Below are 13,089 nucleotides of genomic sequence, written 5' to 3'. Positions count from 1 at the left end.
CTCCTGTGGCAGGTTAAACTTCCTCAGCTGGCGAAGGAAGTACAACCTTTGTTGGGCTTTTTTCACAATGGAGTCAATGTGATTGTCCCACTTCAGGTCCTGAGAGATGGTGGTTCCCAGGAATCTGAATGACTCCACTGCAGCCACAGTGCTGTTCATGATGGTGAGTGGGGAAAGTGCAGGGGGGTTTCTCCTAAAGTCCACAATCATCTCCACTGTTTTGAGCGTGTTCAGCTCCAGGTTGTTAAGACTGCACCAGAAAGCCAGCTGCTCAACCTCCTGTCTGTAAGCAGACTCGTCACCGTCCTGGATGAGGCCGATGACTGTAGTGTCGTCTGCAAACTTCAGGAGCTTGACAGAGGGGTCTTTAGAGGTGCAGTCGTTGGTGTACAGGGAGAAGAGCAGAGGGGAGAGAACACATCCCTGAGGGGCACCAGTGTTGGTGGAGCAGCTGTTTGACATGAATTTCCCCAGTCTCACTAACTGTTGCCTATCTGTCAGAAAGTTGGTGATCCACTGACAGATAGAGCTAGGAACAGAGAGCTGGGTCAGTTTGGTCTGGAGGGTTGTTGGGATGATGGTGTTGAAAGCCGAACTAAAGTCCACAAACAGGATCCTCACATAAGTCCCTTTTTTGTCCAGATGTTGCAGGATGAAGTGCAATGCCATGTTGATTGCATCATCCACGGACCTGTTTGCTCGGTACGCAAACTGCAGGGGGTCCAGTAAGGGTCCAGTGATGTCCTTCAGATAAGCCAGAACCAGTTTAGTCCTGTTATCTTGGGTTTCTTTGGAATGGGGATTATGGTGGAGCGTTTGAAGCAGGAAGGCACTTCACACAACTCCAGAGATCTGTTGAAGATCTGTGAAAAGATGGGGGCCAGCTGGTCAGCACAGATTTTCAGACAGGCTGGTGTAATGCCATCTGGGCCTGGTGCTTTTCTTCTTTTGTTTTTCTTGAAGACCTGGCGCACATCATCTTCACAGATTTGAAGAGCAGGAGGTATGGAGAGGGGGATTGCAGGAGGTGTTAATGGTTGTGTAGGGAGATGGTCAGAGAGGGTGTTGGGGGTTTCAAATCTACAATAAAACTCATTCAGGTCGTTAGCAAGTCGTTGATTAGCCTCAGTGCAAGGGGGTGGTGTCTTGTAGTTTGTGATGGCTCTCAGTACTCTCCAAACTGAAGTAGAGTCGTTGGAAGTAAACTGGTCTTCCAACTTTTTAGCGTAGGTCTTTTTAGCCGCTCTAATCTCTTTGTTCAGTGTGTTCCTGGCCTGATTGTACAAGACACTGTCCCCATTTCTGTAGGCATCCTCTTTGGCCTGACGAAGGTGTCTGAGTTTGCATATATCCTCACAGAAACTAATATAGGATGTTACAGTCTCTGTGAGTTCGTCCAGATCGGTGGTAGCAGCTTCAAAAACACGCCAATCAGTGATGTCAAAACAAGATTGTAAATCCTCCTCTGTTTCGCTGGTCCATCTCTTCACAGTAGTGGTGGAAATTATGATTCTTTTTAGAGATTCGTTCATTTTCAGTTCGTTCACCAAAATGATTCGTTCAGAATCGTTCACTGATTCGTTCAGTGACCATTTCTTCATATTACACAAAATAAGCCAGCAGATGGCAAAAAAAAATGTATTATGTGTTGTCTTAAGTCAACGAACGTATTCACTTGTTACAAAAACTGATCTGGCTTTATTAAAATGTGTGTATAATCGCATTCAATATATAAAGTCTAATTAAGTTGTTCAGATGAACAAAGCACAAGGTTTTCTTGCCTAATTAGCATTTTAATTGTTTGGTCAGACAGTTTGTATATTATATATTCACATTCATAAATCGGGGATTAAACGTGGAGTTGCTAAATATAAAAACAAGCGTATGTGCACAGTACAGTACTTAACTGCGCTTTGCATTTTTGCGAGATTGACATGCTAAATGGCAGACTAACCCGGTTTACTCTCATTCATTTCGTTCACGAACGAGATAAGCTATGTGCCAGTTCATTTCATTCACAAACGACATGTATCAGCTCATTCAACTCATTCACGAACGACATGGGTACCAGTTCAGTCATTTCGTTCACGAACGATAAGATCTCCAGATCTAGTTCAGACTCATATGAAACTGTTCATTAAGGGCGTATTCGTTCACTACATTCAACAAATCACATACTCTGTCACATCTCATACTGGAAGGCTATTGGCTCGAGGTTGAGTAATTCTTTGACAGGATGAAATGGTTGTTACCCGGTTCACTGAGCTGCGCATGCGCTGCTTATAGCGCCGCGCTGCTGTGAAGGGAGGAACTTCACTGAACGAGAAGTACGAGTCAGTGGATTACGTGAACGAGAACGATTCGTTCACCTAAAAGATTCGTTCAAAAAGAACGATTCGTTCACGAACGACACATCACTACTTCAGTCTTGTAGGTCGGTATAAGATGAACCAGACAGTGATCAGAACGTCCCAAAGCTGCTCGTGGAACAGAGTGATATGCATCCTTTATTGTGGTGTAACAGTGATCCAGTATATTACTGTCTCTGGTGGGACATGTAACATCCCAGATAGCAATGAGTCGGCGGACCGCCGGCGGCGCTCCGGCGGCAGTAGAAGCGTCAGAATGGCGTAATCGCAAACACGTTTGACGGTGCAACGCCGGCGACAGCCGCCTTCCTACCGCCTTCGTTCCGCGGGTCCCGCCGCCGTTATAAGGCGACCCTTCCGCGGCCCGTCGGAAGCAAACGCTATTTTCGAGCGATCGGTCGCCGCTTATATATATATATATATATATCATGCAGTTTATCAAGAATAATGATTGATCAAACCAGACAAATTTCCATTTAAAGTTTTATTTCCACATTTCAAAGTACAGTAACTGTCATTGAAACATGATGTCAGATCACTGAAATATAAATAACAGAAAAAAAGAAAAAAAACATATATATACACACACACACACACACACACACACACAAAAGAACATGCAGGTTTCCAATTAAATTGTTAAAAAAACAGCCTTAGTTTACAAGCAAATTATAACACTTACAATAATTGTTAATAATATAAAGAGGTCAGCTCTGGGATGAAAAGAATTACCAGTAAACATAAGTAATGAGTATATCTGGTACCAAAGAATGTGCAGGACACCAAAAAAATTCAGGTATAACATCACATTTACAAGCCATTTCTAACAATAAGATAAGTGGTAATAATTTAGAATAAAGCTCTGGAGTAGAATAGACCATTATAATGGCATTGCTGACCTGGGGTACAAGATGTCTCTTGCATCTGTGATAAACATCTTCACATATATATATGTATATATATAAAATACTGAGGTAAAAACAGTAGTAGAACAGATATAACTGGAATGCTGACCTGTGGCACAAGGATTTACAAGGTATATTTAACAATATAATAAGAGTTAAGCACTATGATAATATATACAGTGAACAGTGTGAATTGGGTGAGTGCAGTCTGACACTTCTGGCTTCTTTAGGGGTCTTGATGTTACGGACTGCAGGATAAAGAAAGGGTTCCAGCTGTCAGTGATGCTGGGGTGTCAGTAGTCAGCCTAGGTTTAAGGGGTCGGCTGTGGGTCCCTCTCAGCTGTGCGGCGCCTTTTTTCTCCTTCACGGTCAGATGCTCCTTTCAGGTAACGCGTAACGTTAACCTGGACGGCTTCATCAGTGGCATCCTGGGTTGCCGGGTTCTTCCGGATGGCTCCTGTAGAAAAGGAGTTATAAACGAAATCAGCACACTTACAAATCGTTCCTGGAGCTCTTTATCCTGCCTCAAACTGTTGTCAAGCAATGCCAAATCTTCCTGGGTGTCTAGGGGGAGTAACAGATCCCCTGGCAGGGATAACTCTCCAACAGACACATTGGCACTGAAACGTTGCAGCATAGTGTCCATTTTGTTGTCCATGCTACGCACAACATCGCCAAACTCTCCAAGACGTCGCAGCATTAAGGTCTGATCTGCACCTACAGGGGTTAAATAAAATAATAGTCAGTCCTGGTCCCTCAACTACTAAACTATGACATTTAAATCTAGGTTTACTACATGTATAGGTGGCCCCAGTGGGAATTAAACCAACAACCACAGGTGTTGTTTGCCAGTTGTACCTGATTGCCCAGTGCGAGCAAACGTCTTCAACATTGTCCCAACTTGCTTCACCTGCTCTTGAAGTGAGCCGCTGTCATCCGAAGCTACAAAATGAAAGGCATATGGTAATTTTGTACATACATCACGTACTCTTTCCTAAGTTTGACTTTTTTGTGCATGTTCTTACCTGCTTGTGCAGTGCTTTCCCTCAGAGCTTGGTTCTCCTCCCTCAGAGCTTGGTTCTCCTCCCTCAGAGCTTGGTTCTCCTCCCTAAGGGCTTGGTTCTCCTCCCTAAGGGCTTGGTTCTCATCCATCACGGCTTGTTTTTCATTCTGGAGTCTCTGGAAATCTACATTAAAAAACAAAACAACAACAAAAAAAAAACACCTAAAGGCACTATTTTCAATACTTTTAAAACACTGGACACTAAGACATAAGCCTAAAATATACCTTCATAGCTGAAAACTTCATGCTGTACACGAGATGCCAGGGGAGTCCAAGGGCCAAATACAGAGCGATGACTTTCTCCTATTGATAATCATTGACGTAAAAATATGTTTGAAGTTATTGCATACATTTAATGAATTGGACTTAAAATGGAACACTTAGTTTAGCGCAACATATTACATACCTCCAGCGTTTTCACCAATATGCTGCCAGGGTAAATTTGCTGCTGGGGGTGTAAAGCTTAGTACTTGAGGAGCTGGAAGAGCAAACATAACAGCTTTAACTTCAGTGCAGAGTATTGCATATTCAGTAATGAAACTATAATTGAACTGTGCAATGCTAATGTAATGTACAACACACCTCGACACCTTTCATCCAGAAACTGCTGCGGCGAGTAACCAGTCAAGTGTCCTAATGAAAAAAAGATAATGATTAAAGGATTCCTTATCTTAAATAGAAGCAATAGTTTCAAAGACAAAAAACGTCACAAATAACATCACTTACTTGTACTCAAACTCTTGGCTCTGTGAAGTGGAGTCTGGATTTCTGGGGAGAAACCTGGTTCTGAGAATGAGGAAACAGAAATTTGAAAATCTAACAAAGGGTATAGTTTAGTGGCAGGATCACAAATCAAGCATCACAGCAATTTTACATACCACCTCTGAAGTCTACAGATGGCACAACATTTTCCTGGTTTTCTGGAATCGATGCAACTTCTGGAGCATCGGGCAGCACTGAAACCTTGTTACCAGGAACAATGTTTTCAAAGCTCAAAAGAGGTTGTCCAAACGACAGCACTGCTGGTGCATCTGGAAGACTAGACTCCTCTTCATCAGAAGAGGCCTGGGGTCTGTACTTGGAATTTGAGATTCTCTTTCTCTTCTTGTCATCGTCCGTCGTTTCAACGCTAGAACCTGTTTGGAAGCGCACCAAATATCTCATCGCCTCTTGCCAAGATTCTAGAGCAGGGAATAATGAATGAAAGTCGGTTGTCCACCATAAACAGACAAAGAAAATACACAGATGAAAAGCAGGAAAATCAAATGCACAAGTCAGAACCATTTACCTGCTCCCTTCATAAACTTAAAATGATGTTTCTCCCAGGTGCTGTGTGGAGGCGTGCAGCGGATGGCTAAATTGTTGCCTTTGTCTTTTTTGCGGAGGTTAAATGGGGGCCAATAGCACATGCCCTCGCTGAGCCACACTTGCGGAACCACTGCAAATGGCTGATCCTCCTCATCAATAAACTGAACAATGGCAAACAGCATCTAAAATAGAAGAAAAACGTGCATAAAGTAAAAATTAATTAATTTCCAGGCAAAATAAATTAAATTCTCACCCCTTCAAAAAAGCAGTCATTTTTACAAGTGGATCAACGGAAAACCAGCCTTTCCATCCGGGCAAGGAAGAAGATAATATTTCTTCTGCACATTTGCTATATGGGTAAAGTGGAGTGTATCTGATAGGCCAGATAAATGAAAAATGCTTAGCTTGGAAGATTCTACAGGGTAAGTGAAGAAATCGACCATGTTCCGGAACCTCTTGTAGATGAGCAAAGTGTTTTCCATTTCATCAATGCCGACATTCTGTATAACAACTATGTCTTTATTTTCCAGGAAGTTTTCAAATGGGAAGCATCTCGTGCAAGATGTTATCAAGGACACCATACTTTTTGGCATCTTGGCTGAGGTGCACCAATCCATGCATGTTGTATGTCACATGTTCTTTTCCATAAAGCTTGCTGCAGTGATCAACAAAGAGAACCAATATTCTGTGTGCATAGTTTGCAAGGTCAGCACACAGGGACACATTCAGTAGGATGGTGATGCCAAATGAAAGCAGCATGAAGTTGTTGTAGACTTGAGTTGGTACAAGGCCTTTTAAGCTGACTGGTCCAGTGTACAAGAGGAACTGCCTGAATTCTGTAGCTTTCCAACGCTCAACATCTTCCATGGATCGTTGCTTCCTGTTGAACTCGCACAGAACATGAGGTGTAAAGGTTAGCCTAACCCTAACTAACAATGCATTTACCTTTAAAGCCAAAACGATTGTCCAACAGTAGGTCTCTTGTGTGAAGTTAACCAGTTATGCTCCGGTCAAGGTATCTGCAAGAAAATGTGAACTACATTGTTAACGTTAGGAATATACAGTAGCTATGCTGTAAAAAAAAAAAAAAAAAAAGAGATCAGCCAAACGTGGAACAGTGAAATTGTTAAAAAATAAAATGTACTCATTCAGTGTAGTGATTCAAGTGAACAGCACTGTCCTCAAACATAAAAAGTACAGAACTTCAGATAAATATAACTCATCATAATCCCCTTAAATCCTAGAAGTACAGTAGCAACACAGCACGTGCTAGCTAACACTTGCTAGTCACTGTAGCTACATTGTGAACTGAACTAGCAGCATACTTGGATCTGACAAACAAAATAATTTAAACAACCTATATCATTCTGCTTTTTTAGAAAACACCAAATAATTTAAGTTATACTTAAGTCTTTCTAGATGTAAAGCTTTGGATACCTACTGTAGCTAGTTACATTTCTACATGTAACGTAACTAGCAACATTGCTTAACCCTTAGTGTGTAAGTTACTGTAACAAAGGCAAAACAGCATGTGTTAGCTAACAATTGCTAGCCACTTTTGGGGGAAGTCGTGGCCTAATGGTTAGAGTCGGACTCCCAATCGAAAGGTTGTGAGTTCGAGTCCCGGGCCGGCAGGAATTGTGGGTGGGGGGAGTGCATGTACAGTTCTCTCTCCACCTTCAATACCACGACTTAGGTGTCCTTGAGCAAGGCATCGAACCCCCAACTGCTCCCCGGGCGCCGCAGCATAAATGGCTGCCCACTGCTCCGGGTGTGTGCTCACAGTGTGTGTGTGTTCTCTGCTCTGTGTGTGTGCATTTCGGATGGGTTAAATGCAGAGCACAAATTCTGAGTATGGGTCACCATACTTGGCTGAATGTCACGTCACTTTCACTTTTTCACTTTCACTCTAGCTACTGGACTAGCAGCTACTTGTTCAGACAAACAAAATCATTTAAACAACCTATATACAACGTTAGTTTTGTAAGAAAACACTAGATGTAAAGCTTTGGCTACGTACTGAAGCTAGACAAATTTCAACATGCTTGAACAGTGTAAAAAAGGCGAAACAGCATGTGTTAGCTAACACTCTGAACTAGACTAGCAGCGTGCGTGTTGGAACAAACAAATGAAAACAACCTAACGTTACTGGTATCATCATTCTGTTTAGTTAGAAAACAACACAAGTTATATTGATCAGTCTTGTCGTAGATTTTGCTACCTACTGCTCAGTGTTGCCAGACGTACGATAATTATCGTATTTGTACGATAATTTTTACCTCTGTACGATCAATAATGAAAAAAATCCCGTAATGTACGATAATTTCAGAATTTTATGAAAATTTAAATGATGGTAGTTGCAGTCATAGCATTCTTTACTCATACACGAAATCGGCTCATTACAGACACTCTAAATGCGTTCGTGTGCACCTCAGGGTGTGTTAAGAATGCAGGAGAGTGCCCTGCTTTAAAGCCAACGAGCACTAGTTGCGGTCCATGACAGCAAGAACCCCTTCAACATCTGGCAACACACAGGATTCCTGACCAAATTCGACTGACCAAAACTAACTTAAAACAAATACGTACTCACACTCGTATAAACATACGTATCTTAGAAGAAAAGAAAAACTCAACGCCTGGAAGAAACAAAGTAGCTATTACAGAAAGTTAATTGTAACATGGCGGCAACTTTGTAAACAAGGCTAACTTACTTTAGCTTGACTAGTAAGGTAAGAACAAAGGTGACTACAGATTTTACAAAGATAAACTAAAAACAATGTAAACATAATATTGCGTTAAGGAAACATGTACTTACTTAAACGATGGTAGTCCACAGAAACTCGCGATTGAGCAGCGAACTAATGAATGTGTGCTAGTTATGTTGTTTGGGGAGGGGCCAGGAGCTCAGTGGCTCCAGTGCGTCATCGAGCCACCGTTTTAGCTCCGCCCAAAAAAAACATTTATAATGTGTTTAGATTTTTTTTTTAAGACACTGTCTTAAACATTTGTACAGGTCGCAATTGCAAATTAATCCCTTATACATGTAAAAATTCAACAAATATAAAATAATCGAGGTTGGAAAAAAATGAAAGACATAAAACGACATTTCCTGGAATGGCAGAAAGACGAAATATTTCTAAATATTTCATAAATCTGCCAGTGCAGCTGTGAAACCAGAGGAGATTTTAGATTTTAGTTTATCCTTCTGATCAGGTCAAAACAGAGATTTTCCTGTTTATGATAGGCTATTACCATGGTTGCAAATGAATAAAAAATTATAAAGTATAGACCTACCCAAGATTTTGGCCATGTTGCAGATGTCTTTCACTGTTCACTGATTTAGCCAGGCATTAGTGAAAAGTCTAACTTCATCAATTTATTCAGCTAAATTGTTCATACCATGAATTAAATATCTATTTTAAAACCTAATCAGAATCAGAAATATATTTATTGCCAAGTAAGTTTTACAAAAGGAATTATTTTTGGTTTATGTATGTCTCAATTGTGCATAAATCAAAGAAATGTAAACAATTTTCACCTAAGTGCATAAAATAATTTTACATATAGCCTATTAGGCTACTCTATCTATCGCTTCAGAGTTTCAGAGTAATTTAAATGTCATTTCCTAAACCTTACCTTATCATGGAATCAAGAGTCAAGAATAAACCCTAATGGCTTTAAAAAAAAAACTAATATGGGATTTAATTCACATATAGGCTATTATGATTTTATAATCGCTTCAAATGTGAAAAGTAGTAAAAAAAAATGCTGTCAGTTCCACTTCCATTCTAACTCCCAACTAAAAACATAACCATGGCTGCTGGTCGATTTTAGTAGAAATCCTTGTATTTCAAAGCGGCTTGCCGCCAGTCCATTAGACGGAGGCAACCGCCAAAGAAAATGAAGCAGTCGGCCCGCCGGCGGCGGCAAACGTTTCATCCCCGCCAGCGGGACGCACCTATAGCCGCCGGTGGCAAAAAGAAGCCGTGTGGATATTTTTTGCTATCTGGGATGCTGTCTGTATTTTGGCAGTTCACGGGAGAGATTGGCTTTATTAAAGTCCCCAAGTCCCCAAGAATGATTAAAACAGAGTCCGGGTGTTGTTGTTCTGTGTCTGTGATCTGATCAGCGAGTTTCTGTAAAGCTGAGCTTGTGGAGGAATATAAACACTAACCAGAATGAACGAGTGAAACTCCCGCGGCGAATAGAACGGCTTGCAGTTGACAAACTGCATTTCTAGATCAGGACAGCACATCTTCTTTAACACAGTTACATCTGTACACCACCGTTCATTGATGTAAAAGCATGTCCCGCCGCCGCGCGATTTCCCCGTTGATTCTGCTTCGCGGTCCGCTCTGAACAGCTGAAAGCCCGGCAGATGGAGTGCGCTGTCCGGTATGGCGGCATTCAGCCAGGTTTCCGTGAAACACAGAGCAGCAGAGTGAGAGAAATCCTTATTTGTCCGAGAGAGCAGAAGGAGTTCGTCCGTTTTGTTGGGTAGAAAGCGGAGATTTGCGAGATGGATGCTAGGCAACGGCGTTCGAAATCCGCGCTTCCTGAGTCTGACGAGCGCTCCAGCTCGCTTTCCCCGCCTGCGCGTCCTGAAGCGTTTGATCAGCGCCGCTGCTCCTCCGATAACAATGTTCAGTAAAACGTCTGTATAATAGAAATCCGGAAAAATATCATGTGGTGTGTTCTGCCGAATGTTCAGCAGTTCATCCCTGGTGAAACTGATCGTGTTTGTTAAACAAAATACAGGAAAAACGAACAAAAACAGTACAAACAGTACCATCACTGGAGAGCCAAGCACTGAAGCAGTCATGTGCGGCGCCATCTTGGTTTCTAGAGCCACAAGGAAAATAATCTGCAAATACGCGAAGGTTTTTATTTATTTATTTATTTTTTACAGTGAAGAGATTAAACAGAAACACTTAAAGAGAAATTATAACTAAATACTTTTAAAATGAATCCCATTTTCTCAGGAGAGTTATTTTAATATGTTGATTGAAGGTCTTTTCTACCCTCACATCAGTTCAAAAGAATATATTTGCTAATCGGTTCACAACCAATGTAAATAAATGAGAATCAAGAGGAAAAAGTCAACTGCATAAGTGGATTCAGTGTATAAACCAAAAATCTACCAAAAAATACAAATTAAATTAAATTAAAAATAACATTTCTCTGCTGCTGATTTTGTTTCTCTTGGTCAGAAGAGTCTGTTCCTGTGTTCTTCTTACTGTTGCTGTTGGTGTGTAGCCACACTGCTGTATACCGTTCCACCTGCTGGAAGCTTCTGGAGGAGTGAGATCATTTCAAATTAATCGCCAGCAGTACCATAAACATGACATAAAATGCCAATATTGCTGTAAAACCTACTGCTTCACTCCCAGGAACATCATCATTAGTACTGTAGGTAGTTATGTCCTTGTTGGCATCCTGTGGAGAAAGAGATTGTAAATATGGTGGATATATTCATGTCTGATATTTCAATATATCAGTGCATGTCTGGTCTACTTACATTTGGGTTTTCATCATTTATAGTGCTGTATATCACAGGGTCTTCAGGTTTAGAGTAGATCTGAATTTCACACAAAAAACAATACAGAAAAAAAAAATCAAGAAATTAACATACGACTCATTTGATAAAAGTACATTTAATATAGGTTCCATGGATAATATGAGAAGTAAGGAATAATATTCAGCTCTAAAATATTTTCTGATTAGTTTTGATGGTGTCACCTCTCTAGGTGGATATTAGCATTTTCTAACCTCTGTGTTAAGCAGAAGAGGGAGACAAATGGAGTGTTACATATTTCTCAATTGCTTTTTGCTTGATTCTTGAATATGATTTTTTATTTTCATAATATTGAATGATCTCTGCACAAGTTTTTGCACATGTACAAAAGAGCAAATACTTGTTAAATGTTAATTTTCTATTCACATGTAAAGCAGGGATAAAATCGACTGTACAGTGGCAAGTGATGAAGTCTTTAACTGGGTAAGTATGGCTATTCCTGGAAACAGTCCTACTTTTAAATTAATACCTGCCATGGTGTGTTTCGTGTTTGCATCTGTGATCATTTAGGTAGAAAAACATTTTTGAGTACTATAATAAGCATTCAGTGTCAATATAAAAGTACACTAAAAATAAAATGGGTAAAACCTGACACAATAACTGGGCTTTGAAGCATGAATTAAATGTTTTCTGGACATATAACTCTGAAGTCCTCTGAAGAAAATCTGAAATTGCACTTACATTTTATGTAACTTAGCGATGTTAGAAAGTGTTCTGAAAAATTAGCCTAATCAATTGAACATTTGTCATAAAAACATCTTCAAAACCAAAGGTCTCATAAATGAAAGGACTTACTGTGTCAATGTTTCTGCTGCCATTTCTCTCTCTGATTTGCTGTTCATCTTGCTCTTCATTTAAAAAAAGGGTGAAACAATAATATATGACATTAACAGAATTGTTGAATGCTGTTGAAATAAATTATAAAATGGCATGGAATGAATTGAATTTTCAAACAAATAAAACATGGAGGTCAAACTGACTGGGTCTTCTTCTCCATATCCAGATGAAGACACTGATCAGAATCAATAACAGCAGAAGAGCAGCTGAAACTGGAAGCCACACAGTCAGGAGTTTATTATCTCTGTGAGAAATAAAGACATATTTAAAAATCTTTTCATTTAAAGAGCTCCAAAAAAGATGTGGGACTAATTCAGCTTCATAAAAGGCACCAGAAAAAAAAAATCTGAAATAAATGTTTACCAGAACTTAGTTTAACTCTGTATTATTTAATGAATGTATTTCATTAGTATAATCCTTAGTATAATCTTTATTTTATTTTAATCAATACAGATGTAGTACTTTTGTGGATTGCCAGAGACTTTAGTTGTATTATAATTATTCTTGTGATGTCCTGATTCACTTCTGCAAAGATACAAAAACACAGAGAAGCAAAATCACAAAGGCAATGAGGAAATGATTGTTAGAATGAAAGGCAAACAAAGTCAAGGGAGAAGAGGTGAGATGTCAATGAGATATTTTTGAATACTGACGTGTTTTTCTCTTTGTCTGGTTCTGCCTCCGTTACAGTGATGTGAACAGGATACAGTGTCTCTCCAGCAGAGCAGAAGTACCAGCCAGAATCAGTCCGTCTCAGTCCAGTCATCAGCACAGTGAAGGATCTTCTCTCATCATCCTCACTGATCTGCACTGATGAATTCTGGGATGTGTCAGTCCTCCCCACTGTGTAACATCTCTGATCTTTATATCTGCACCACTGTTTGACTTTATTCTGATATCCAGAACTGTAGAGACACTGAACACTGATATCACCACCTTCATGTCCAGAGACACTGCTGCTCACCACAGACACATCAGGAGCTGAACACAAAGACACACACACACACACACACACACACACACACACACACA

The 13,089-nt window shown here is 40.3% G+C and overlaps 2 protein-coding genes across 4 annotated transcripts in view; both read right to left on the bottom strand.

The window, feature by feature from the left end:
* LOC132096037 (polymeric immunoglobulin receptor-like) overlaps positions 1-13,089 on the bottom strand; it is a 60,971-nt gene that overhangs the window by 47,109 nt on the left and 773 nt on the right. The window contains exons 3-9 of one of the 3 annotated variants that reach the window (XM_059501154.1): positions 12,711-13,038; positions 12,520-12,582; positions 12,201-12,301; positions 12,016-12,068; positions 11,164-11,223; positions 11,022-11,081; positions 10,673-10,938 (exon numbers count right to left, since the gene is read on the bottom strand). In XM_059501154.1, the coding sequence (XP_059357137.1) occupies positions 10,879-10,938; positions 11,022-11,081; positions 11,164-11,223; positions 12,016-12,068; positions 12,201-12,301; positions 12,520-12,582; positions 12,711-13,038 (725 nt within the window). In that variant the 3' untranslated portion in view covers positions 10,673-10,878. Of the gene's footprint in view, positions 1-10,672; positions 10,939-11,021; positions 11,082-11,163; positions 11,224-12,015; positions 12,069-12,200; positions 12,302-12,519; positions 12,583-12,710; positions 13,039-13,089 lie in introns of those variants that run through there. The other 2 variants (XM_059501153.1, XM_059501156.1) reach the window with 2 other exon arrangements.
* Positions 2,839-8,599, bottom strand: LOC132096034 (uncharacterized). The gene is made up of 12 exons (XM_059501150.1): positions 8,461-8,599; positions 6,591-6,664; positions 5,626-5,827; positions 5,216-5,518; positions 5,064-5,123; positions 4,920-4,970; positions 4,744-4,815; positions 4,563-4,640; positions 4,300-4,461; positions 4,133-4,216; positions 3,942-3,991; positions 2,839-3,635 (listed from the first exon to the last, which is right to left on the bottom strand). Exons 3-12 carry the CDS (start codon positions 5,825-5,827, stop codon positions 3,516-3,518), a joined length of 1,182 nt encoding a protein of 393 aa, XP_059357133.1. The 5' UTR covers positions 6,591-6,664; positions 8,461-8,599; the 3' UTR covers positions 2,839-3,515.

This window comes from Carassius carassius, chromosome 20 (assembly GCF_963082965.1).
Source record: "Carassius carassius chromosome 20, fCarCar2.1, whole genome shotgun sequence".
Lineage (NCBI taxonomy): Eukaryota > Metazoa > Chordata > Actinopteri > Cypriniformes > Cyprinidae > Carassius > Carassius carassius.
This window is presented reverse-complemented; position numbering and strand designations above follow the sequence as displayed.